The 27,942-nt window shown below is 41.3% G+C and overlaps 1 protein-coding gene across 1 annotated transcript; it reads right to left on the bottom strand.

Moving 5' to 3' along the window:
• On the bottom strand, positions 1 to 27,927 carry LOC124266119 (cilia- and flagella-associated protein 251-like). Its single transcript, XM_046700931.1, is given in 25 exon segments — positions 1 to 806; positions 2,465 to 2,599; positions 3,542 to 3,632; positions 3,969 to 4,074; positions 4,864 to 4,992; positions 5,598 to 5,689; positions 5,938 to 6,079; positions 6,402 to 6,484; positions 6,811 to 6,954; positions 7,509 to 7,659; positions 8,879 to 8,901; positions 8,976 to 9,115; positions 9,475 to 9,481; positions 11,792 to 11,855; positions 14,393 to 14,448; positions 17,451 to 17,580; positions 18,732 to 18,800; positions 19,614 to 19,773; positions 20,652 to 20,820; positions 21,337 to 21,495; positions 22,959 to 23,067; positions 23,571 to 23,674; positions 24,497 to 24,643; positions 24,893 to 25,272; positions 27,364 to 27,927. Coding segments are annotated over 25 exon segments (3,453 nt in total). The 5' UTR covers positions 27,812 to 27,927; the 3' UTR covers positions 1 to 591.
• Positions 27,928 to 27,942: the final 15 nt, after the last annotated feature.

Raw genomic sequence — 27,942 nt, forward strand, 5'->3', positions numbered from 1 at the left:
TACAGGAAATAATTATTTTATTGACCAATATTCATATCACAGCTTTGTAACATTTTCATATATGTACAATAAGTTACTATTCACAACTTGAAAATATACAATGTCTGACAGTTTCATTTCTACATACAAACACAGAGAGTGAATGGTGGCCAGTTTGGAACATCATTGAATAACAAAAGGTTGTAAATGTTATCAAGTACTAGTATTAACATGAAACTCAAACAAAAAACATAACATATATTAAACCAGAATGCCTTTCTCAGTATTGAATGAGAGCTTTAACCTTTGGCTTTGACAGATGATGGATTATCTTATGTGTTGACTGTGTTGACAACCAAAGAAATTATTACTTAAAATGTAGGACATCTTAAATCATGATTAAAACATGAGCCTGAGTTGTTTTACATGAAATATTACAGTATTTACAATGAATAATTCTCAAACAGCAATCACATGATTTAACCTAGCAGTCCACTGAGTTACAACACTTGGCTTGTAGTCACATGGTCAAGGGTAACAAAAGTTGACTGCCAAACCACTGGCCATATGTATGAAGATCTTAGATTCCAGCATGCCTATAAGGCTTGATGTTTATGAGGTTGGGGCAGAGTTGCCATCATACATAGAGAAGCCTAGAATCTCCTTGGAGAACATCTCCCCGGTGACTGTGTAGGGGAGGTTCTGGTCGATGAGGTCCCCCGCCGCGGTGGCGTCAAAGTTCTGCAGCTCACACTTGCCGCCCTCGGGGTTGAAGCCCATCAGGGTGGTGAGGTACTCCGCGAGCTCGTACTCTGTCATGTGTTCACCTGCAACACAATAAGGAAAGTATGAACATTGCGCACTACCAAGGTCTGGTCAGCAGGGAGGCATAGTCTGGTCAGTGGCTACAAGAAGACCATCAACAGCTGGTCAGTGGGTGACTATAGGTACCAGGTACTGGTAACCTAGTACACACACGGTGTCAAGAATTGGAGGGCAAAACCAGGGTAAATTAAGTGGTCGATATTCAGATAAATGTCAGTGATGCAAAGGACCAAAAGTGAGGTTAACCAGGGTGGAAAGTACTGGTCAGTAAGTAATGTTGAGTACACCCAGGGTGTCAAGTACTGGCGAGTACACCCAGGTTGACAAGTACTGTTGAGTACACCCAGGGTGTCAAGTACTGGCGAGTACACCCAGGGTGTCAAGGACTGGTGGGTACACCCAGGTGTCAAGTACTGGTGAGTACACCCAGGGTGTCAAGTACTGGTGGGTACACCCAGGGTGTCAAGTAAGTACAAGTACACCCAGGGTGTCAAGTACTGGGGAGTGCACACAGGATGTCAAGTACTGGGGAGTACACCCAGGGTGTCAAGTACTGGGGAGTACACCCAGGGGTGTCAAGTACTGGGGAGTACACCCAGGGTGTCAAGTACTGGGGAGTACACCCAGGGTGTCAAGGAGTACTGGGGACTTGAGTACACACAGGGTGTCAAGTATTGGTGAGTACACTGGTGAGTACACTCAGGTTGTCAAGTACTGGTGAGTGTCAAGTAGTACACCCGGGTTGTACACCCAGGGTGTCAAGTACTGGGGAGTACACCCAGGGTGTCAAGTACTGGGGGAGTTCACCCATCCAGGTACACACCAGGGTGTCAAGTACTGGGGAGTACACCCAGGGTGTCAAGTACTGGGGGAGTACACCACTCAAGGGTGTCAAGTACTGGGGAGTACACACAGGGTGTCAAGTACTGGTGAGTACACCCAGGGTGTCAAGTACTGGGGAGTACACCCAGGGTGTCAAGTACTGGCGAGTACACCCAGGGTGTCAAGTACTGGGGAGTACACTCAGGGTGTCAAGTGCTGGTGAGTACACCCGGGTTGTCATGTACTGGTGAGTACACCCAGGTTGTCAAGTACTGGCAAGTACACCCAGGGTGTCAAGTACTGGGGAGTACACCCAGGGTGTCAAGTACTGGTGAGTACACCCAGGTTGTCAAGTACTGGCGAGTACACCCAGGGTGTCAAGTACTGGTGAGTACACCCAGGGTGTCAAGTACTGGGGAGTACACCCAGGGTGTCAAGTACTGGTGAGTACACTCAGGGTGTCAAGTACTGGGGAGTACACCCAGGGTGTCAAGTACTGGTGAGTACACCCAGGGTGTCAAGTACTGGGGAGTACACCCAGGGTGTCAAGTACTGGTGAGTACACCCAGGGTGTCAAGTACTGGGGAGTACACCCATGGGTGTCAAGTACTGGCAAGTACACCCAGGGTGTCAAGTACTGGGGAGTACACCCAGGGTGTCAAGTACTGGTGAGTACACCCAGGGTGTCAAGTACTGGGGAGTACACCCAGGGTGTCAAGTACTGGGGAGTACACCCAGGGTGTCAAGTACTGGTGAGTACACTCAAGGTGCCAAGGCCTGGGAGAACAGAGAGGTGAAGATACACGGTCAAGCACTAGTCAGTGGCAACTGTCCATACCTTTGCTCTGCAGTATCTCCAGTAGTTCTCCCCTCTCTACAGCTGGACCCTGGTCAGTCGGTATCCCCAGGGTGTCAAATGCCCATAGAATCTTCTCCGGGGACAGGCCAAATGCTGGTCGGTGATTCACATACACTGAAACAAACAACCCATACAATCACACAACATGTCTACACATACAGTATCTATACATGCCATATACCTCAATGTTAAATACCTATACATTCCCAGTCTACTTATACCACATCTTCATATTCCCTGTCTGCATATACTCAACTTACACATGCCATGCCTACATATGCCTTATCATTAAATGCCTACTCATACCATACCACATGTACAATGTCTACACATACAGTATCTATACATGCCATATAAATGCCTATACATTCCCAGTCTACTTATACCACATCTTCATATTCCCTGTCTGCATATACTCAACTTACACATGCCATGCCTACATATGCCTTATCATTAAATGCCTACTCATACCATACCACATGTACCATTCTGACACATAACCATGATTACACGTAACATGAAATACATCATGTTATGTGTACAAGTCCAGATTTTTGCAGGAATCGATCCTTTAAAAGACACATTTCAGGAGCTTAATTTCATTTCCTCAGATTATTTAAATGCCTTGCAAGGGGTGATCTCAACTATGTCACATGCAAGCATTAAATCTCTCAATGCACATGCAGTAATATTTCGACAAAACTGTGGCACAAGAATAGGCTTCAGATATTGTTTTCTTGGGGGGGATCCTTGACCTTCAACACGCGCCTGACTGCTGTCCCCGACCTACAGAGTGCATTTGTACCTTGAGTTCTACTGATTTGTAATAACAAATTCTTGCAGTATGTCATAAGTTACGCCCATGACAGGGCTTCTTATAATGTATACACTGCAAGTGAAGAGACTGGGGAATTAATTTGTTTGTGGAAAGTAAAGGGAAATAATTACATGGCATTGTCTCCCCTGATTGTTTTAGGGTGAGTCTCGGAGAACACTAACTACAGACATCCCCTCCTTTCATGGTCAGCTTGTCATAACTAACGTAATTGTACTCACACTTGATGAAGTCTCCAAGGTCAATGTCGCTGACATACTGTCCTGTCTCCACGTACTTGCCGAACTTCACCTCATTCAACATGTCCTCAATCTGCCAACACATTAGGAATTCAGTACATGTCAAGAACTTGGAACAGTCCATGTGTAACAGATCACAGTGTCAGAATCTCATAACCAGTACAGACAGTCATGTAATCTTAATTAACTTTGATTTACAGGACATCAACACAGAATGTACGTCTAATAATAAATCAAATCAACAAGTGTAGTTTCCTTCGTGTCTAAACGTCACAGTACAGGATCAGGAAGAAGCTCTTGTGTTTACATCAAAATAACATTTCAGTTATAGTCCTTTTCTATTTCTCTTGACTACCAACTGGAACTGATTAAGAAGACCAAGTGTGTACTGCTACTGCCGTATGCTGACCTCCTGCTCTGAGGGGTAGAAGCCCATGGCCCGCATCACAAAGGGCACCTCCGACAGCGGGATCTTGATGGACACTTGCCTTGTCTCCATGGTGTTCACACTTTGACTGAAGAGGAAGTAATCCACAAGTTAGAGACGTTGCATTTGACCACAGATAGAGGACCATTTCAAGTATTTTCAGGACTATATTTTACTTTTAGCCCCTGGCCTCAGAATATAAACAAGTCAGTCTCTTTCCACAAACCAGGCATCCTATAGGCATGACAACCATGTGATCAAACTGTTGGCATCCTATAGGCATGACAACCATGTGATCAAACTGTTGGCATCCTATAGGCATGACAACCATGTGATCAAACTGTTGGCATCCTATAGGCACGACAACCATGTGATCAAACTGTTGGCATCCTATAGGCATGACAACCATGTGATCAAACTGTTGGCATCCTTGATCACCAAGATTGTCCTATCTAGTTCCCACTGGGATAGCTACCTCCAATTCACTCCTATAATCATAATCTTGAGCATAACTCGAAAAGCATGATGCAAAAATATCTGTCCAATAAAACTACTCTTATAAGTGAGAGAAATTCTTTTGAATGCCACTCAAAGATGTTGTGAGAGAAATTCTGTGTAGAACTACACAAAGAGAATCAAGCTATTCCTGATATCTTCTCTAAAATATACACATAATGATGAAATACATTCTTGATTGTTGTAGCAATAGTTAGACTGAAAACTTATGTATATTCTAACAGAAACATTTTGAGCAAGAAGACTTAAGTCTACAAGTAAACGTTCAGTGATGCATCATGATGTCAGCCGAGACAAGCTTTGGCTCAGTTGAACTCACAGGTGTGACTGTAAATCTAGACCAGAAGTGTGAGGCACTTACCTCCTGATCTGTGCGTAGTAGAAGTAGTCCTCTAATTCCGCAAACAGGTCGCCGTCACGGCCGCCCTCCAGTAAACCATAGAAGGGGATCAAGTCCTCTCCTCCCAGCTGAGCCTGGCCCTCGAGAGCGCTGTGGATGAAACATTGTTTAACATGATTCTGTTGACTTCAGTCACTACACCACTGCCTCAGTCGTGTAGTGGTTAGAGCGTCCGCCCGGAGAATGGTAGGTCGTGAGTTCAATCCCCAGCTGCATCATACCAAAAGACATTAAAATATGGAACTTGTTGGTCCCTGTCTGGCGCTCGGCATTAATGGGTACAACGACTCGTCGGTTCGGAGTATCATGTATCTCAGTGGGGTATTCATGCTTAACTGCAACATGGTATCTCAGTGAGCTAGCACTATAAAACCGGCTTAAGTCTGGGCTAGTACACAATGGTGAACACAGTCACCCATTTATCTGCACTACGCAACTAACTGTTTAACACTACCTGTTTTCTGACCTAAATGCTGTACATAGGACCATGTAACATCTCACAACTGACAAACTCTTGTTTTGTACTGAGGGAGTGAATATGTCACTCATAGCTTGTTATGGGGCGAGTCAATCTTCAAGAGTGTTGACGTCAGTAACTCTGGTGTGATGGAACTTCAGGAATCTGTATCTCACTGATGCTAACCATCAAAGTTCGTAACAAGTTTATGCTGACGATGTGTTTGTGACTGACTCACCTGATGTTCACCTCCCACATGTGTACGGCGGCGTCCGCTCCACCAGCGGTGAACAAGTAGCGACCGTCACTACTGCATGTCAGGTTGGCGATCTGTAACAATGTAACCATATGTGCTACAGCTGGAGACACAAACTTGAACTACTCAAGACTCAAGATCCTGACCAGAAAACCTGTCTTGGACCTGTTCTCCAGAAACAGTGATACTACAGGTAAATCAAAAACTGATCAACTGCCAATGGTTCAGTGATTAGAATTTGTTGCTGTGGTAAAAGTAACAAGCAGCTAAGTCGTGCAGTGGCAGGAAACTCTACTGATGTGAGGACACTACAACAGCTTACCCCGCTAGGATGAGCCACCAGCGCCATGCTGTTGTGTGGGTTACCGGTCAAGGGGAGAATACTCATGCCAACTTTGTCCTCTGTCGTGTACGCCACGTAACGTTTATCTTTGACTTCATCTTTGGTTGGAATCACTCGTATCCTGAAACATGGCACAAGTTTCCATGGTTACCACAGCACGGACTCTGTACATCATGATCAGCTAGAAGTCACATGACTTGTTAATAATCACATTTCTTTTTATATTTTTATGTTTTAGTATATCTTTCGCCAACTAGTTTGAGTAACTAGATGTAACAGCAGAACAATCTTTCACATAACAGCAGGTAAAAAAAATTCAGTGAAGAGTTATAGTTCTATGACAGGTCAAAGGTGAAAGTATGAAGGCCTTTGAGATGAATTCAGTGAAGGGTTATAGTGCAAAGTTCAATGGTAGGTCAAAGGTGAAGGCATAAAGGTCTTACTTTGTGACGGGAGTGCCATATGTTGGCCCTAGAAGCGTCTTCCTACACATCTTGGTGGTGGTGTTGTACAACTTGAATTTGTACTGAAACAAATGGATTTGAATGTTGTGAACTTATCCCAGTAACGGTGAGGGGGTCGTTGTCAGCACAGATACTACAGAACTGTGCCCCAGGTACGTTTCAGTGTACAGAAAAGTTCCCTAAACAAAGTCAAAATACTAAAATGTACCCAGTACCCTCCAAAACCATCCAAAACCACATGTTTCCATCATTTCAATACCTACAGCCTGCCTCAGAATTTTATCATCGAAAGATTAAATATCACAAGACATAAACAATGATATAAAAACCAAAAAAGAAACAGTTTCACAAGCGGCATCTTACTATTCAGCAACTGCAGCAGACATACCTGATCGTCAGCTGTAACAATGAAATGTTCTTTTGTGATTGGTGGATACCAAGCCATACACAAGGGGACAGCACTCTGCTCAATCCGGTCGGTGCTGGACAACTTTATGTTGTCACGGTAACTATTCTCAAGGTCATACTCTACCTGCACGGGAAACAAATCGAAATCAAACAACTGTGTCTAAAGCGTTCAAGATAGTGAAATGTTTAAAGTAAATCTGTTTCAAATTTGGATTTGTTTTCTTCTTAAATATCCAGGTTTGATTCCCCACATCGGTACAATGTGTGAAGCCCATTTCTAGTGTTCCCCGCCGTGGTATTGTTGGAATATTGCAAAAAGTGGCGTAAAACTAAACTCACTCACTCACTCTTCTTAAATACAACAACAAAGCCATTATTACTAGTCAACCAATATCAGACAAACTTTTATGGCTGAAACCAACTTTTCAACTGTACAAATCTACATTTAGGCTTAAAATGGCTTAAAATGTTCAATCAATACACCTACTATAATTATCAGCTTGAAATACTAGTTAGTATATTTGATAGTTAAGCATTTCTTCATATTTTAAAGCATTGCAGAATTTCTGACATCTGCAAAGGAAATTCAATAATAGGTGTTGACTAGTATATTCCAGGGGATTTATAGAAAACTAGCATATTCTAGTTGATACAGAAATAATGGTATATTAGACTTACCATGACCCTGTCCTCCCCAAGGGAGAGCAGCCTGGGGGCGGTGGAGTCAAGCTGCACTCCGAACATGATGTCCCTGATGGGCTTGTAGTGAGCTCGGTGTCGTCCCATGTAGGTGTAGGGGCTGCCAGTCCCCCGGCCCTCCTTCTTGTACCTCCTTCTTGTACACAGAGACTGAGTCTGTCACTGTGTACTCTGCATCCTACAACAGAGACTGAGACTGTGACACAGGAATTATACACTGTCACTGTGTACTCTGCATCCTACAACAGAGACTGAGACTGTGACACAGGAATTATACACTGTCACTGTGTACTCTGCATCCTACAACAGAGACTGAGACTGTGACACAGGAATTATACACTGTCACTGTGTACTCTGCATCCTACAACAGAGACTGAGACTGTGACATCCTACAACAGAGACAGGAATTATACACTGTCACTGTGTACTCTGCATCCTACAACAGAGACTGAGACTGTGACACAGGAATTATACACTGTCACTGTGACACAGGAATTACTCTGCATCCTACAACAGAGACTGAGACTGTGACACAGGAATTATACACTGTCACTGTGTACTCTGCATCCTACAACAGAGACTGAGTCTGTGACACAGGAATTATACACTGTCACTGTGTACTCTGCATCCTACAACAGAGACTGAGACTGTGACACAGGAATTATACACTGTCACTGTGTACTCTGCATCCTACAACAGAGACTGAGACTGTGACTCTGTCACTGTGTACCTGCATCACAACAGAGACTGAGACTGTGACACAGGAATTGTACACTGTGACTGTGTACTCTGCATCCTACAACAGAGACTGAGACTGTGACACAGGAATTCACTGTGTACATCTGTCACAGTGTACTCTGCATCCTACAACAGAGACAGAGTCTGTGACACAGGAATTATACACTGTCACTGTGTACTCTGCATCCTACAACAGAGACAGACTGTGACACAGGAATTATACTGTCACTGTCACAACAGTGTACTCTGCATCCTACAACAGAGACTGAGACTGTGACACAGGAATTATACACTGAGACTGTGACACAGGAATATACACTGTCACTGTGTACATCCTACAACAGAGACTGAGACTGTGACACAGGAATTATACACTGTCAGTGTACTGCATCCTACAACAGACTGAGACTGTGACACAGGAATTATACACTGTCACTGTGTACTCTGCATCCTACAACAGAGACTGAGACTGTGACACAGGAATTATACACTGTGACTGTGTACTCTGCATCCTACAACAGAGACTGAGACTGTGACACAGGAATTATACACTGTCACTGTGTACTCTGCATCCTACAACAGAGACTGAGTCTGTGACACAGGAATTATACACTGTCACTGTGTACTCTGCATCCTACAACAGAGACTGAGACTGTGACACAGGAATGATACACTGTGACTGTGAGAAGGCTGTGATGATATACTTACAGCTGTTGCGAGGTACTGAGAGTCGTGTGAGAATGCTATGTGGGTGACGGCATCTCTGGCATAGCGGAAAGGCTCCTCCATCTCCTCCTGGAGAGTGATGGCATCCAACACACGCACACATCCATTGGTGAAACCCACAGCTGAAACACCATGACAAGATGCTAGCAGGAGATGTTTTCATGAGAATGTTCACTGTGATAAAAGTGAGTATATTTTAATAAATAGCTGTCACAAGCAACAACATTATCAGTGATGGAGAGTCATGAGACAGTTCGATACTGAGTACTCCCAAGTATTTATCACTGTAATGAATGGAATCAATATTCAAGTTCATGGAAGCATGTTCACAGAAGCATGCAGAACCAATGTTCCTGCCTAACAGCCTGAACTCTGTACTATGGTATCATTTTCAGTAGATTTTAATATTACAAGGAATATTTCTGGCTGGGCTTGCCGGTCCAAACACTACAAGATCGGGGCTTTGTACATGTGGCTAAACCTGCAGACTGAAAATATATTACTTGTGAGAAACTACAGTGAAACCTGCCACCTGTCTAATTCGGCACTCTGTCAACACCTGCATAAAATTTTGTTCCCGCCATTTTACAATGATATTATGATCATTAAAATATTGTCTTATCTGGCACCTGTCTATTCCGTATTCCGGCACGTCTTTCAGGTCCCAACAAGCAATTTCAACTGTAATTAACACTGTCTAAGCCGGCCAAGGACTAAGGAGCAGTCCAAGGACTGTCAAGGACCCATAATCCAATACACTAATTACACTGTAATCCTCTTGGCATGCTAGATAATCAGGAAGTAGTGATTGCGTGGTGAATCAAAGTTTCTAAGCTACGCATGGGTATGAGCAGTCCAATCATTAGGATTACTGCGGGTATGCTTTATACTGACTGAGTTTGGTTTTACGCTGCTTTTTAGCAATATTCCAGCAGCATCAGGTCGGGGACACCAGAAATGGGCTTACACAATGTACCCATTTACGCTTTATAAACACTGGGGATTGCATTAACTGTTTTCAAGTGAGTGAAATGTGTCGGGGAGTATACAACTAGGCATTGGTTTTATTGACTCGTCAGTCACTTTGTGTGTCATGATGGGTTTCGGACATTTTGACAAAAGTGTGATGCTTTGAACAATGTTTAGTGCTGAATAAAGAATAATTATCTGTCATCAACATTGTTTTAATTTGTTGCAGAATAACAAAAGGTCAAAGGCATTAAAGAGATAATGAGATTGACAAGTGTAAATGGCAGCCATGTTGGAAAATGATCGTAACTGACTAATCCGGCACCCTTTCTAAACCAGCATTTTATTTCGGTCGTGGGGTACCGGTTTAGACAGGTTTCACTGTACATGTTTAATACTGCTGTAAGTTCTAGATTATGATAAAAATGTTTGATAAACTAGTTGATTCTAAGAGATTCCAGATAAAAATGTTTGATTGAGGAACACAGTTGTACCATGAGGTTCCCACGGTCAAACATCCACAGGTCTCATCTTTGTCACCATCAACGCCCCTGCAACATCCAGTACAGACGGAGAAACAAGTCACAAGCAGATACCATGTATCCTGGTTGGATCATCTATCTTTGTCCATCAGTACAGCAGATACGTGTAGAAACACCATCATCACAGCAGATACCATGTATCCTGGTTGGATCATCTATCTTTGTACCATCAGAAACAACATTACAGCAGATACCATGTATCCATCTATCTTTTGTCACCATCAGAAACAACATTACAGCAGATACCATGGTACCCTGGTTGTACCATCATCTATCTTTGTACCATCAGAAACAACATTACAGCAGATACCATGTACCCTGGTTGGATCATCTATCTTTGTACCCATCATCTTTGTACCATCCATCAGAAACAACAACATTGATACCATGTACCCTGGTTGGATCATCTATCTTTGTACCATCAGAAACAACATTACAGCAGATACCATGTACCCTGGTTGGATCATCTATCTTTGTACCATCAGAAACAACATTACAGCAGATACCATGTACCCTGGTTGGATCATCTATCTTTGTACCATCAGAAACAACATTACAGCAGATACCATGTACCCTGGTTGGATCATCTATCTTTGTACCATCCATCAGAAACAACATTACAGCAGATACCATGTACCCTGGTTGGATCATCTATCTTTGTACCATCAGAAACAACATTACAGCAGATACCATGTACCCTGGTTGGATCATCTATCTTTGTACCATCAGAAACAACATTACAGCAGATACCATGTACCCTGGTTGGATCATCTATCTTTGTACCATCAGAAACAACATTACAGCAGATACCATGTACCCTGGTTGGATCATCTATCTTTGTACCATCAGAAACAACATTACAGCAGATACCATGTACCCTGGTTGGATCATCTATCTTTGTACCATCAGAAACAACATTACAGCAGATACCATGTACCCTGGTTGGATCATCTATCTTTGTACCATCAGAAACAACATTACAGCAGATACCATGTACCCTGGTTGGATCCTCTATCTTTGTACCATCAGAAACAACATTACAGCAGATACCATGTACCCTGGTTGGATCATCTATCTTTGTACCATCAGAAACAACATTACAGCAGATACCATGTATCCTGGTTGGATCATCTATCTTTGTACCATCCATCAGAAACAACATTATGTCACCAAAACTTTAATATCATCACAAACTTTTGCAACATTGGTACCCCTAATTCTGTGATGGAGAAGCAAATGTTACCATTTACTGCAGTGTTCAGCATCACTACATCAACACCACAATACTTACTTTTGCTCATAGTTCCAGATCTTCAGAAGTCCAGAGTAACTGCCGATTGCTAGGTAAGGACTAAATTAGAAACAAGAATGGAAACAAAAGTTGTAATAAAGCTCTGTACATAATATAATGAATGATCATTACAACATTTATGATTTCAAATAAACCCCAGCATCCCCTTCATCTCCTGGGCTTGTAGTCGACCAGGTTCAAGCCCCTTATTTATTCCTGTGGATCTTGAAACTTCAAATTTCCCTCCCTTCTTTTCTATTAATGCTTAACTAACCAATCAAACGTCAGGACAAGTGAGAAGGGTCTTGCTGCCATGTCGCTGATATCACTAACCAAACATTGAAGCTTGCCTGGCAGGTAATTTGAGATTCTGAGAACCATGGGAATGGAACTTATACCAAGTTTACTTGAATGGAAGCCCTGGAGGTCTACAGGATCATAGCATAGTAGAAATTTACATTCATTATATATGTTACACCCACTGATACGCAATATCATATATACTTTTGGGGAGCAGGACAATTCCCATCCGGACAAATGCCACCCGGACAATTCCTACCTAGGACAATTCCCACCCAGTTATTTTCACTATAATGATGAGGACAATTCCCGACTGGCCAGGCTTTGAAATATTGAAAAAGTGACTTTGGTGTAAATTGAAAATGATAAAATATTGAAATTTCAACTTTGGTGTAATATTGAAAATGATAAAATATTGAAATAGTGACTTTGGTGTAATATTGAAAATGATAAAATATTGAAATTTCGACTTTGGTGTAATATTGAAAATGATAAAATATTGAAATTTCGACTTTGATGTAATATTGAAAATGATAAAATATTGAAATTTCGACTTTGGTGTAATATTGAAAGTGATAAAATATTGAAATTTCGACTTTGATGTAATATTGAAAATGATAAAATATTGAAATAGTGACTTTGGTGTAATATTGAAAATGATAAAATATTGAAATTTCGACTTTGGTGTAATATTGAAAATGATAAAATATTGAAATTTGGACTTTGGTGTAATATTGAAAATGATAAAATATTGAAATTTGGACTTTGGTGTAATATTGAAAATGATAAAATATTGAAATTTGGACTTTGGTGTAATATTGAAAATGATAAAATATTGAAATTTCGACTTTGGTGTAATATTGAAAATGATAAAATATTGAAATTTCGACTTTGATGTAATATTGAAAATGATAAAATATTGAAATTTCGACTTTGATGTAATATTGAAAATGATAAAATATTGAAATTTCGACTTTGGTGTAATATTGAAAATGATAAAATATTGAAATTTTGACTTTGGTGTAATATTGAAAATGATAAAATATTGAAATTTCGACTTTGGTGTAATATTGAAAATGATAAAATATTGAAATTTTGACTTTGATGTGAACTCCAAACTCTATCAATTTTGACTTTGGTGTAATATTGAAAATGATAAAATATTGAAATTTTGACTTTGATGTGAACTCCAAACTCTATCAAGAATGATTCCCGCCTTAGCGTTCATACCAGAAGATGAGGTTGTTGGAGCATTTGAGGCGCTGACAGAACACCTGCCTGAAGAACTACAACCCGTTATAGACTACTTTCAGGACACCTACATAGGCCGTCCACAGCTCAGACGAGAACAGGCCCTCAACGACCAGGTCATAACCCAGATGCTATCTGGGTTGAACATTGCCGATCAAGGAAACAGTATTGTGCTTGCCATCAGCGCCTGCAGTCAATCGCCACGGACTACCCTAACAGACTGTGTATAGACTTACTACGAAGTGTTGCCCACAACATTAGAATGTAGCGAACTTGAATTGAAAGTAGTTCACGCTATAGTGCTTGTCTATGTCAGTAAACATGTAAACATGTCAATATCAGTTCATGCTATAGTGCTTGTCAATATCAGTAAAATTTGAAAAGTTGCTGTAAACTTATGTATGTCACAAAATAGTGCTTCCTTATTTTAAAAAAATGCTATTATTTGTTGTGTATTAAATAAGATCAATAAAACCTGATTAGTGCAACCATACTACAGCATGTCATGAAGAAAGTAATAGAATATTGTTATATGGTATTTATGTCAAAATGAATAAATGTTGAAACTGAACTATGTTCTTCATGTTATTTTTATTTTGGGGTGGGAATTGTCCGAGTGGGAATTGTCCGGGTGGGAATTGTCCTAGGTGAGAATTGTCCTAGGTGGGAATTGTCCTGGGTGGGAATTGTCCTGGGTGGGAATTGTCCTGGGTGGGAATTGTCCTAGGTGGGAATTGTCCTAGGTGGGAATTGTCTGGGTGGCAATTGTCCGGGTGGGAATTGTCCTAGACCCATACTTTTGTCAGGTAAAAGTTCTAAAGATACATATAGTGACAGACCATTGCCAAATCATAATTTGATAATTTTTATGATCTATCACATGACACAGTACTGATGTCTTAAACATTATTCAAACAAAACTTTCAACTAAATCAGTTAATAAGTTTCCACAAGGCTGTTAATAAATTTCAATGTGCATGTATTTTTACTGTAGATCTATTGTGAAGGGAGGTTACTCAAATAGTCCCCAAGGGCAGACAACTCACTTTGTGGGATGGGAGGCCAGTGCATGGATGGAAGCGTCATGTTCCCGATGGATCACCTGATGGAAGGAGAAGTCACATGACAACATAATGGATACAAAACTTGCTACGGATGCTGGGGGTGCTGACCTCTCTACTAAACTAATATTGAGACTAAACTTTACCACTTAACCTATGGAACACTCTGATCATGACAAGAAAATATCACTCATATCATGTAGAAACCTCTTAAAAGACATTTTTCAGAGCATTGTTCAAAAGAAAAACATAGCTGTGATAACAGGTTTGAAGCGGTCATTATTAGTAGTGAACTTGAACACTTAGTACAAAACCTCTATGCCATATTTGACTGACAAAATATACTAGACAGTCATTGAAACAATAGCAATAACTGTTTATAGAAAGTGACTATTGCTACAGCAAAACAAACAACAAACCCCAAAAACATATACAGAATCATATCCTCACATGAAAACACACAGTGCACTAATGTATCGTTACACAGTGTATAATCCGACACTCACTGGGACCGGGAAAAAATGTCATATTATACAGAGTGTCGGATAATTCAATGTCTCCCTGCTTGAATACTTTTCAAACAGTACCATACATTGTAACTGGCTGATATCATGAAATTAATGCTTAATAGCTATTTTCTTGGTAAATAATGGGGAAAAAAAAAATTCTGTATACAGCATTGGATTTATTATCACATTGGCCACTCAGCTTGTAAAAACCAAGGTACAGGCGTTCTCACACTGCTAATTACCTCCCTGGGTTAGCAAGTGCTGGGACCAAAGAGATTACCAGTAACAGGATGTTAGTTGTCAACTGGCCACTGACAGGTTGACTGGCTATTTTAGTCCAATATGGGGAGAGGATGTCGGATTGTACAGATTAATAGTGTCGTTGGGACCAGAAAATGGTGTTGGAATTCGGAATGTACAGATGTCGGATAATTCAATGTTTAAATGATGATAATACAGAAGCAGCAGATACAGTACAACCAGAAATTATTTAGAATTTAAAATTGTAAGTTTTTTTATTTTTTCACTCATTACTCACGTATTAAATGTGAATATTAGCAGAACATAACTCCAGATTCAAAGACAGGTGAACAGTTAGTATTTTGTCAAGTCACCATGGGCCGCAATGCAGGCTTCAATGCGGCGGGGCATACTACTGATCAAAGAAGTTAGAAAGTCGTGGTCCATGCTGTCCCTATATCGGACCACCTCTTCTTTTAGTTCAGCAATATTTGTCAAATTTTTCTTATTGACACTTTCCTTCATAAGTCCCCAAACATTTTCTATTGGATATAGGTCAGGGCTATAGCTTGGCCAATCTAATAATGTCATATTTTGGGTCCGAAATCAGGCCTGTGAATGCTTTGAATGATGTTTTGGGTCGTTGTCCTGCTGGAAAATCCAAAAATTTCCATAGAACACGTGAGCAGATGGAAGTAAATGTCCCTTGAGGATATCTGTGTACCGCTCACTGTTCATATTCCCTTCAAATACACAGAGGGGCGTTGCCCCTAACAAAGATATGCCACCCACACGTTAAATTTCGGACTGTACTTTGGGTGCTGATACAAAGGTTTTTCAGTTTGGTCCAGAATTTCAGTGTATTAGGAAACAGCCACACAGAACTTTCATCTGAGAAAATCACATTGTCCCAGTTAAAATTTCTATGCTGTAAGCACCAGTTCAACCTTCGCTCCTTTTGTTCAGGTTTCATGATCCTTGTTATAATACTCTAAAATCAACTTCCTCTTCACTAAATCATCCATACTGAGGATCACTGAAAATGTTGTCTGCTAGCAAGTAAACAAAGGGGGATAACTCTTCACAAACTAATGAAAAAGGATTAACAGAGTTGTCTCTCTTGAATGAAACCAAGCACTTGATAGCTGGTCAAGGTTGTTTATACTAGAAATCCAATTAAACATATTCCTAAAATTCTCAATAATTTCTGGTCATACTATACAAAGTGGTGACTGGCTAATCAGGGAGCTTGATTCTTCCAGTAAACCAGTTTCAAGAAACTACATTCCTGACAACAGGTTATGAAAGTGGATCACTGGACAATGTCTTGATACTTTGGTGCTAATATGACACTATGTGTGCAATGCACATGAAATTGCTAGACCCACATCCTTCAAAACACATGGCCCAAACAGCACATCTTCACATGTGAGGCATGTCTCGATGAAAAGTTTCTCACAAACAGTGAACAATGTAGTAAACATCTGTATACTGTCGTGTCTGCTTGTTATTTTGTTGGTACTAGTCTGAACATTCTAAGCATCAGTAGACTTCAGTTTTATTACATAGACTGCTATTATCTTAGTGGACTGAACAGTGAGTGAGTGAGTGAGTTTAGTTTTACGCCACACTCAGCAATATTCATTCCAGCTATATGGCGGTGGTCTGTAAATAATCGAGTCTGGACTAGATAATCCAGTGATCAACAGCATGAGCATCGATCTGCGCAATTGGGAACCGATGACATGTGTCAACCAAGTCAGCGAGCAGGACCACCCGATCCCATTAGTCGCCTCTTACGACAAGCATAGTCGCCTGTTACAGCAAGCATGGGTTGCTGAAGACCTATTCTACCCTGGATCTTCACGGGTCTGGACTGAACAGACTGCGACTGTTCAATATCTGACCATGTTGGAATCATTTTCAAAACACAGCAAAACATTTTTTCATTAAAAGCGTGTTTTCACTGACATGTGTGGGCCTGGGGAAATGGTACATATTTAAGCTGTAACAATTAAATATATTTCCTAAACAGCCTGATGTGGGATGAACTCAGAATGATACAAGTCTGTGTACACACAGCTCTGGTGAAACTCATGAGCATGGATAAGGTGCAGAAATGTAGGGTTAATCTGGGATTCGAACCCAAGAACACAGGTTCCTGGCACACCAAAGGGAGGCAACTCTACAGAGATATTTGCCAAGCTGGAGATGACAGGACCACAGTTATGGCTCATTCCAACAACAAGCAAAGAGTTCTGTTAAAACGGTAGTATTGTATAATTTGTACAAACCTCAACCTTGGTGCCATCTGCTGTGATGTTGCCAAATATTGCGATGTTGCTGCCGACAACAAAATCTCGGATAACAAACTTCCTGGCAGCAATGGTGGCATCTGGTGGGTACTTGGAGTTCTCTGCCGCTCTGTCACAAACAACACACACCAATCAAACATTAGGCAAAGTGCATGCAGAAAAAAATAACATGAGGAAAACAACATGTACTGTCAAACACTGAGGAAACAACAATCACAGTCCAACACTGGGGAAACAACATCCACAGTCAAACAATGGGGGAACAACATCCACAGTCAAACAATGGGGAAACAACATCCACAGTCAAACAATGGGGAAACAACATCCACAGTCAAACAATGGGGAAACAACATGTACAGTCAAACAATGCGGAAACAACATCCACAGTCAAACAATGGGGAAACAACATGTACAGTCAAACACTGAGGAAACAACATGTACAGTCAAACAATGGGGAAACAACATCCACAGTCAAACAATAAGGGAACAACATGTACAGTCAAACAATGGGGAAACAACATGTACAGTCAAACAATGAGGAAACAACATCCACAGTCAAACAATGGGGAAAGAACATGTACAGTCAAACACTGGGGAAAAGACATGTACAGTCAAACACTGGGGAAACAACATGTACAGTCAAACAATGGGGAAACAACATGTACAGTCAAACAATGGGGAAACAACATCCACAGTCAAACAATAAGGGAACAACATGCACAGTCAAACAATGGGGAAACAACATGTACAGTCAAACAATGAGGAAACAACATCCACAGTCAAACAATGGGGAAAGAACATGTACAGTCAAACAATGGGGAAACAACATGTACAGTCAAACAATGGGGAAACAACATGTACAGTCAAACAATGGGGAAACAACATGTACAGTCAAACAATGGGGAAACAACATGTACAGTCAAACAATGGGGAAACAACATGTACAGTCACTCTGGGCCTGACAAACTAGTGGTTGAGAGCACGAGCATGTTGTCTGGGTGAGATACACAATCAGGACCATAAGTTTTGTTAAGTCAGATCTTAATCTGCACAAGATGAAGAAAATGGTAATTATATTCAACATCCTCATTACATCGTTCAAATCCTCAAAAGTAAACATGACCTTGTACAAGTGAGTAATAAATGTACAACTATCAAATAGTAAAACATTCTGCTACCTCACATTTCCGAATGTTTTCTCAAACTGACAATGAAATGTATTGCTACACCTTAAGAATGTTTTTGTCCCAATCTACTCACACTGGTGTGAACTCTGGGACAAAGGAGAATGACAGAGCATTGACAGGTCCAAGGCCGAAATCCTGGTACCTGAAAAACACAAACTCCACATGAAATGTTTGTTCAAACATCAACATATAACGATGTCTTCCAAGTCTACCTTCCCGCAGCTGGTCTGTATACCCAGGGAGGTACCTGCACCTGGGAATTATACCAACAATTTCTCAGTGGAGTTGGTGGTGGAGAGAACCCTTTGATGAGCCTCCTTCTACAGGGTGGCATCCCAGGACTAACTTCACTCGACTTTCCATAGTTTAAGTGCTTATCGTGACATAGCATCAGTTAGAGATGGAGATCTTCATGTTTGATAAGATACTTTAGCATGTTTATGTCTTGATGAAGAACATCCATTGGCGGATCCAGACAGGGGGTCCTGGGGGTTCGACACCCCCCTCTTTTGAAAATGACTTAAGACCACATTGAAGATCTTTTTGCGTTCACGGAGCCAATGGGGGGTTCAAACTTTCACAATTCCTGGATCCTGGATCCGCCCATGACATGGACAATATGAACTTTGATTGTATCTCTTATCAGAGTAGAAATGTCAGCTGGATGGAGCTTATCAGCTACAACTGAACTTTCCATGTTTCAAACAGCCACAATATATATGCATGCCATGGAATACTCGTCTGTTCATTTTTTTCCATCCTTCTCAATTTTATTGTGTCAAGAACAAGCCTGTTTGCCTCAAACAAATGTTTGAAAATTTTATTCGATAACCTATGAAATAGATTTGATCTTTTTTCTAAGCCATAATAGACACTTTTTGTCCCTGCAAATAATCTGAAGCATATTTCTGGTTTGGGGATAGGGCTGCTGTATCTCAAACAGAGGGTACTTTACCAGTAGATAAGCTTAAGGCTCTGGTCAAAGAACTTGACATGACCAGCGATGTCCCCAACGACGATGTACTTGTCTGTGATGGTGAGGACGTTGATGCCACGGTCTTGTAGCTTGATGATTTTCAAGGCCTTCTTGTTGGCGGTCTGCTCTGATGTCACCACTGCAAGGCAACACACAGTAAGTGTTGTGTAATACATAATCTCGATGGATGAAAATTGGTACTCTGGTGTGATTAATCTCTGCCTGAAATTTTGCCTTCAATTGGAGGTTGTCAGGTGATCTTTAGCGATTCACTTTTTTTATGATCATTATGTTGAGCTTTATTAATTCTAGGTACCAATGAGCTATGGATTTAGACAAGCATATCTGGTTTATGTATTTATCAAAACTGACTTAAATGGACAGTTCTAGATGTAAATAACAAAGGCCACGTAATTGTGGATCAATTAGACACCTTGTGGTTTCTCAGTGCTATGGCATTTAGACCCAAAATTGGCTTCATGTATAATATTAGGAATACACCTTTTCTATATGAACAAATGCAATTTAAAAAGAAATTTTGAGTCTACAATTTCTTCTACCACAGAGAATTTAAAGAAGTAAAAAATACCTTGTTGATTGGGCAACCTTAAATTTGATAGTCATCCTAATATGTAATGGAGAAATCACCCAAATCTGTTAATTCAGGACTATTAGGGCTCGTTCATTATTCTTCAGGAAGCAGCTGATTTGAGCAATTAATTTGACTTAAAGCATGTTCTCTATAATTTGACATCACAACCTAGGGTAACATATGTTATATTTGGGATTACACTTTCTTAGTAAAGTACAGATTCTAGTACTTTTTGGGTTGAGTCCCACAACCTAGGGTGCCTATGACTGGAACCAGGATAGGTAGAATCACTGGATAAATTCAGCACCCACACAGAGCAGTGATAAGTAGCCAGGAGGGTGTAGGAATGTAGTGTGTGCGAGATCATTAAGTATTTTCCCCATTTCCCCTGTACCTTGTCAACACAGCCTGGTCAGTCAACTCACCTTTGGTGAGGACCTGATTGTTGTCCCAGACCACCAGGTTACCGAGGGAGGTTCCTGTAAGAGCCCGGGTACTGCTAGCCTGGAAAATTGACTGGCTGTAGCGCCCCACAGGTTTGTTGAAGTCCTGGTCTGTGAGGGGTGGGGCGAAGTACTCCATCCTGCGCTCCTCCTAGCAAGGATAGACTGAATGTCTCACAGTGTTCAAACTTAAGAGCAGATTTAAAGGACATACACATTTAATCCTTTGTGGCAAGGTTTACCATACTGAGTCAGTGATAACTGTACTTCTCCGAATATAAAGTGGAAAAATACATGGAATATGAACAAAGGATTATGTTTACTGGAGAACAGTTTTTCACAAACCTGGGCATTTCAAAATAGAACAGGGTGTGATAAGTCAGGATGAAGGGGGACAGGGAAAAACTTTAAATCTTACAGTTGATGGTCAAGCTTATCTAGGTCCCTGTTTAAATGGTTTTCTATGACCTCCCTCCCAAAAAGTCCTTAGATGATATTCACATCTATAATACTGTTATTCGAAAACAACACAACTTGGACCTTTTTTTCAAGACTGTGATAAATTTGGCAACACTCCGACTCCTTTAGTGCCTCCTGTCACCCAACTCCCTGGCCCATGTCCACATCGGTATGTTGATATGAGGATGCTGTTACTATGGTTACTCACCCACTGGAAGAAGATGACCTGTGACTCGCTGTTGGTGACGAGGAAGTGGATGTCCTCTGGGTTGAAGAAGATGTAGTTCTGAACACCATACTTGACGTCGAGCTCTGCAGTGCACACTGGCGTCTCACCGTCAATAGTCCAGTCCCAGATAGATAGAATCTGGGGGTGTTGATATGAAATACACGGTTGAAGTATATGTAGTACGGTACTTTACATAAAACAAACCCTCTACTTGGTTTACCTTACTTCATCCATTTCCTACTCATCTGATTTATGTGTATCGGTTGTTTATTGCTGCACTTGCCAGCCACATGGCTAGTGTATTAGTTAGTCGGCACTAGACAAACCAGTGGTTGACAGCATGAGCATGTTGTTTGGGGGAGATACACAACCAGCCCAGGCAAAGACAGGACCACATGGCTAGTGTATACACAAGACAGGACCAGCTGGTGTATTAGCGAGTCGGCACCAGACAAACCAGTGGTTGACAGCATGAGCATGTTGTTTGGGGGAGTTACACAACCAGCCCAGGCAAAGACAGGACCACATGGCTAGTGTATTAGTGAGTCGGCACCAGACAAACCAGTGGTTGACAGCATGAGCATGTTGTTTTGGGGAGATACACTAGACAAAAGACAGGACCACATGGCTGGTGTATAGTTAGTCGGCACCAGACAAACCAGTGGTTGACAGCATGAGCACGTTGTTTTGGGGAGATACACAACCAGCCCAGGCAAAGACAGGACCACATGGCTGGTGTATAGTGAGTCGGCACTAGACAAACCAGTGGTTGACAGCATGAGCACGTTGTTTTGGGGAGATACACAACCAGCCCAGGCAAAGAGAGGACCACATGGCTGGTGTATAGTGAGTCGGCACCAGACAAACCAGTGTTTGACAGCATGAGCATGTTGTTTGGGGAGATACACAACCAGCCCAGGCAAAGACAGGACCACAATTCTTTTGTGATATTGATTGGTTGATATTTTCAGCAACATCACATGAGCCTGTTGACTTTATCCACTTTATACCCAGAAATAGGGACCTATTCTAACTCAGATTCCCACAGAGTATATGACAAGAAAACAAAGCCATCAATATTCCCCCAATGGTAAAAATACTTTTCATGAATATGTCAACTAGTTATGACTATGTCAAATGTTACCTTGTTCTTCACATTGATCTAATGAAAACATACATACTATGTAAACTATTCATACACTAGCATGTTTGTATCAACAATAGACTGCCTCAGTGCTTCCACTGTTTGATGTACCTCAGTAATGCTGATACAGAAATAGAGTGGTACTGTTGATTTATGTCATTAGGTTCTTGAATACCAACAAGTGGAATTACTGGAGCACTATCACCAATTTCAGTCAAAGTAAAACTTGTTGCCATGGAAACGCAAAACATATTTTATTCAGAAATCCAAACCTAGCAAAAGGCACCAGTTCACCATCATACCTTATCTATGTGCAAAGTTTGGTGAAGAAATATTTAACATTTTTTATGGTCTGCTCCGGAAGAGACGAATATGCATGGATGGACAGACACACGGATGGACGGAGTCTAAAATAATACTCCCCGCAAAACGTGTTGCGGGGAATAATGAATAATACCTGTGTTTCTGATGCACTTAGGGTTGCCAGGTAACGAGCATCTGGGGTCAGCGCCACGGCAACCACCCCTCCCTCGGGGTTAGGATCAAACATGGTCTGGATGGGAATGCTGAAGACAGAGAAGAATAAAACTGGACCCACATTCACAGCACAAAGACTCTGAGGAATAGTAGAAAGTGGTGAGGTCCCCTTACTGCCAGGCAGGGTAACATGAAGTACCATCGTTTAGTGTCTTTTTGTGTGACATGGTCAGGGGATTAAACCACTGGTGGGTACATTTGAGGCTGAATTACCCAGCACATAAATGAAAAGTAAGCAGTATTCCTTTATAACCATGGCAATGACACACATTGTCCCAAAAAATGCTTGGCATGAATAATTATACTTCAGACTGTTTCTGTCAAGAAAATACCCCACTGTTTTAAGATTTATTAAAAAAGAAAATGATTATGAAAACAAATGTTTTCCCATTGTTGCCAAAATCATATCTGGTCTCAAAATAAGGAAATGCTCCAAAATCTAGTCTTAATATTCACATAAAAAGGTTCATTGGTCCACCTGGCTTCATTCTGTCCTGCACTACAGTGGACGTGTGTCTGACGCACAACTTACCCGGTGTAGGTGTCCCAGACAATCACCATGGAGTCCGAGCCCTTGTCGCCCGTCACCAGCCATCGCTTGTCCTCACTCACACATGTGCATGTGATGGGGTTTGCCTGCAGAAAGGGAGACAAAGAGTCAGTTAGGATGTGAGTAAGTGAGGCCATTGGGGAGTCTGTGGGTCATTTGCTGATTCAGTGACTCATCTGGGAGTCAATCAGTGAGTCACTGACTCATCTGGCAATCAGTGAGTCTGTGAGTCAATCGGTGAGCCAGTGACTCATCTGGGAATCAGTGAGTCTGTGAGTCAATCGGTGAGTTAGTGACTCAAGTGAGAATCAGTGAGTCTGTGAGTCAATCGGTGAGTCAGTGACTCAAGTGAGAATCAGTGAGTCTGCAAGTGAGAATCAGTGTGAGTCAATCGGTGAGTCAGTGAGTGACTCAAGTGAGTCAATCAGTGAGTGAGTCTGCGAGTCAATCGGTGAGTCAGTGACTCAAGTGAGAATCAGTGAGTCTGTTGAGTCTGAGTCAATCGGTGAGTCAGTCAGTGACTCAAGTGAGAATCAGTGAGTCCGTGAGTCAATCGGTGAGTCAGTGACTCAAGTGAGAATCAGTGAGTCTGTGAGTCAATCGGTGAGTCAGTGACTCAAGTGAGAATCAGTGAGTCTGTCGAGTCAATCGGTGAGTCAGTGACTCAAGTGAGAATCAGTGAGAGTCAATCGGTGAGTCAGTGACTCAAGTGAGAATCAGTCAGTGTGAGTCAATCGGTGAGTCAGTGACTCAAGTGAGAATCAGTGAGTCCGTGAGTCAATCGGTGAGTCAGTGACTCAAGTGAGAATCAGTGAGTCCGTGAGTCAATTGCTCAATTGGGTGTTTGTCAGATCTTCATACAGAATGGTAGCAAACTACAAGATCTGACTGCGATGTCTGTGACTTACATGCCCCTGTAGTATGTGCTGTTTGTTGTTGTGGAAGTCGTAGAGGACGCCGACATGGGCACAGGGGTACATGATCACCTTCCTCACTCCATCGGTCAGGTTGAGCACCGGGATGCTGCGATTCAGGCCGAATGACCACACCATGTTCTGTAACACGTTGACCAGTAAGGGAATAAAACTGGACATAATTCATAATGACTTCAATTCTTATAATACTATGTTAAAATATTAAAACAAAGCAGATATATATTTCTTGATTAGTAATTTACCTTGTCAATCCTGACAATTTATTTTTCATCCAGCTTCTTGGCATATATATAAGGAAGATATAAACAAGATGAGATCACTGAATGAAAGTCAACACAACCCCTAATGTTTGGGCAACTATCTACCTACCAGAGCTGAGCTAGACATTGTGCCTTCAAGTGATGTGTCTGTCCTTTCTCTTGATGGAACTCGGGGTGCCTCAGGGATAACCTCAACATCAGCCTGAGTGGGGGGAGGCTGGGACGGATACCCCTCATTACCTTCCTCAGGGGTTGGGGGTGTCCTGCTTGTCTCCTTTGCACTAGGGGCAGGAGACTGTCGTGGACTGCCTCCCTCAGCCTGGGGTTGAGGGGAGAGTCGTTTGCTGCCTCTAGTACTGCTTGATCGAGGTCTCTCCTCCTGGGCAGGAGTTTCAGTTGTATGCTGAGCATCTGCTTCTTGAGCAGCCTCTGGATCTTCTACTTTACCATCTGTAAAGTCCTCCGCTCGAGCATTCCCTTCAGCTTCAGCTTCACCTGGAAATTCAAAAGACAGTAGTGTCACAGGTTCAATTGAAGGGTAGATCTAGCTTCCATCCTACTGTCTAACACTGCCCCTTGGGCTCACCATAGCTGTCCTGAGCTGGTTAACTGGCTAACAAGAGGCTGCGCTACTTTCTGTATGCACAGTGAAATAAACTTGGAGGCAGTATCTATACACATTTCTGAAAATTGGTTACTAATGATCTATGATGATGTTGATATTACAAAGAACAATTATTGTCAGCATTAACAAACAGATAAAGAGATTGAGGAATCTCATCAGATGCCATTATTTGGAAACACCCCTAATGGTTATATTTTGATGGACAAAAATATATCCCAGGAAAGAAGGCATGTTCAGATTTGTGATTGTGTGGTAGGTAAGATGTGTGAGATTGATTTACATACCATTTCAGTGTTTTATACCTTGATATTAAATCATGCCAGGTGATTATGTGATTGTTTGTTTATGTACTGTGTTTACAATAATACATCATGTACTCAAAACAGCAACAACCGATATATTGTCACTCACTGGCTAAACTAAACCAGATTGTATAGAATTCATACAAAATTTACTAACTCAATTGTTATCACGTAAACAGTTAATTATTATTAGAGGTATAATTAGTTGTATTCAAATTACCTTTAAAAAGACTTTGCAAAATAGCCCAATAACAGTCATGCCTCTGCCGGAGTCTAAAATACACAGCTGGTATCAGTGGCTTTCATTTGGTATTTCTCATGTCTGGGGTAATTATTCAGCAAATGATTAGGTTATAAATTCAGACCTGATGTGGTGAATATGTTGCATGTTATGAAATATGTACATGAAGCATGTGGAATGATCAGCTGATTCGGAAAACAACAACATTGATTAAAGGAATTATCACTATAACGAGTTGATTGATTAATCACTGTTGTGAATTAGTCAAAAGTGTTTCTACATGTAAGTTCAATAGAGCACAAAGGAAGGGAGCACCTACATGTAAAAACAACATTCTTTGTACAGAGATTTAGCTTCATGTTGATTGATTGGTCGGTGTTATCTAACTTTACAGTCTCTTCTATGAAATATGGACACCATGTACATATATAGTTGTCATACACATTATGAGTGCTATCTCAGCTGACCAATGAGACTTGACACCTTAGTGACCTATGTGACATGAAACTAACGTGACCAGATGAGAAAGGAGTTAAACATTTCTGAAGCACAATATATGTTAGCAGAGATGCCAACCCCAAAGTGTTGCAAATAGTAGTTTCCAGGCTCAAAAGTAGTAGTTTTACCATAAAATTAGTACTCAACTAAATACTTAAAATCATGATGGATTCTGAGAAAGATAATATGACACTAAGGGACCGTTCATAATTTATTGCTAGGGGGGGGTGATGATGATTTTAAGGCGGGGTCACCTATTTTGTTCTGGCGAGCTAGGGGTGACAGCAATTTTGTACACACGAACTAGGGGGTGGTTCCAGCAATGTTTTTCATAATAATGTATAAAATTATGCTTAGAAATTATGGGCAGGGGAGGAGGGTCATTGATTTTGTACATGACATGCAGGGGGTGGTAACTTATTTTATACATACATTTTAGGGGGGGTCATTCACATTGTACATGCTTCTCCACAAAAATCATCATCATCCCCGCTAGCCAACAATTATGAACGGTCCCTAATCAAGAGTGAAGCTTTAATTTCACATACCTCCAAGAGCAGATTTCCAAATTATCAGCATTACATTTCTTCTTGTCGTCTCTTTTTGGCGAAAACGTATTTTAAACGACAAAAACTGTTTTTGTCTATATATCCAAATTTAAATAATTGTCTTCAAACTTCATAGAATGTCTAGTGCAATCATATTGGCATGGTTTGAGGCTAAAATTCGTAGCGACTATGATAAAATCGTAGAGGTTGGCATCTCTGTATTAAATTGTTACAATGACATGTGACATCATAAATGTTTATTTGCACAGTTGCAGATATATTGGATTTGCTATCTAATGTGGATTTGTTTCGGCACACAATATTCGTCTATAATACAGATGGAAATTTGAATTGTGTGATGCAAACCTTGTTCCTCTGCTGGCTCTGCTTTTTCCTCATCTTCTGGTTTTACATCTTCAGACGGCTGTTCTTCTGTCGCTTGCCCCTCCTCTGCTACTACTTCGCCAGTCCCCTCTGTTTCTCCCCCTTCTGCCACTGCTTTAGGTACAGTCTGTTCTTCATCATCTTTATCCGACTCTTTCACCAGTTCTTTTTGGGGGGCATTCGGTTCATCCTCTCCTCCACTTGCCTGAACAGCAAACTCGGGGGCAGTGTTGTCAGTCTCATCTTCACCAGTTTTTCCATCTTCTTTTTCTTTTGGCCCATCTGTCTCGTCACTCTGGTTTTGATTCATATCCTCTGTAACGGGTACCTGACCTGCATCTGTGTCGGCCTCTGCGTCGGGTTTCTGGGATTCTTGTGTATCCTGCACATCAGTATCATCTTTAGGTATTTCCTGAGCTTCATCTGCCATATTGAAATATACCGGACGGTGTTTTCTTACACTGAACAACGAAAACACACATTCACCGCCTCAAACGCTAACAATCATGCCTGACGCTGTTGCTATGCTACGGTGTTTTCAGCCGACACGTTTACCGGCAA

Source organism: Haliotis rubra, unplaced genomic scaffold (assembly GCF_003918875.1).
Source record: "Haliotis rubra isolate DU_JTF1 unplaced genomic scaffold, ASM391887v1 Scf123, whole genome shotgun sequence".
Classification (NCBI taxonomy): Eukaryota; Metazoa; Mollusca; class Gastropoda; order Lepetellida; family Haliotidae; genus Haliotis; species Haliotis rubra.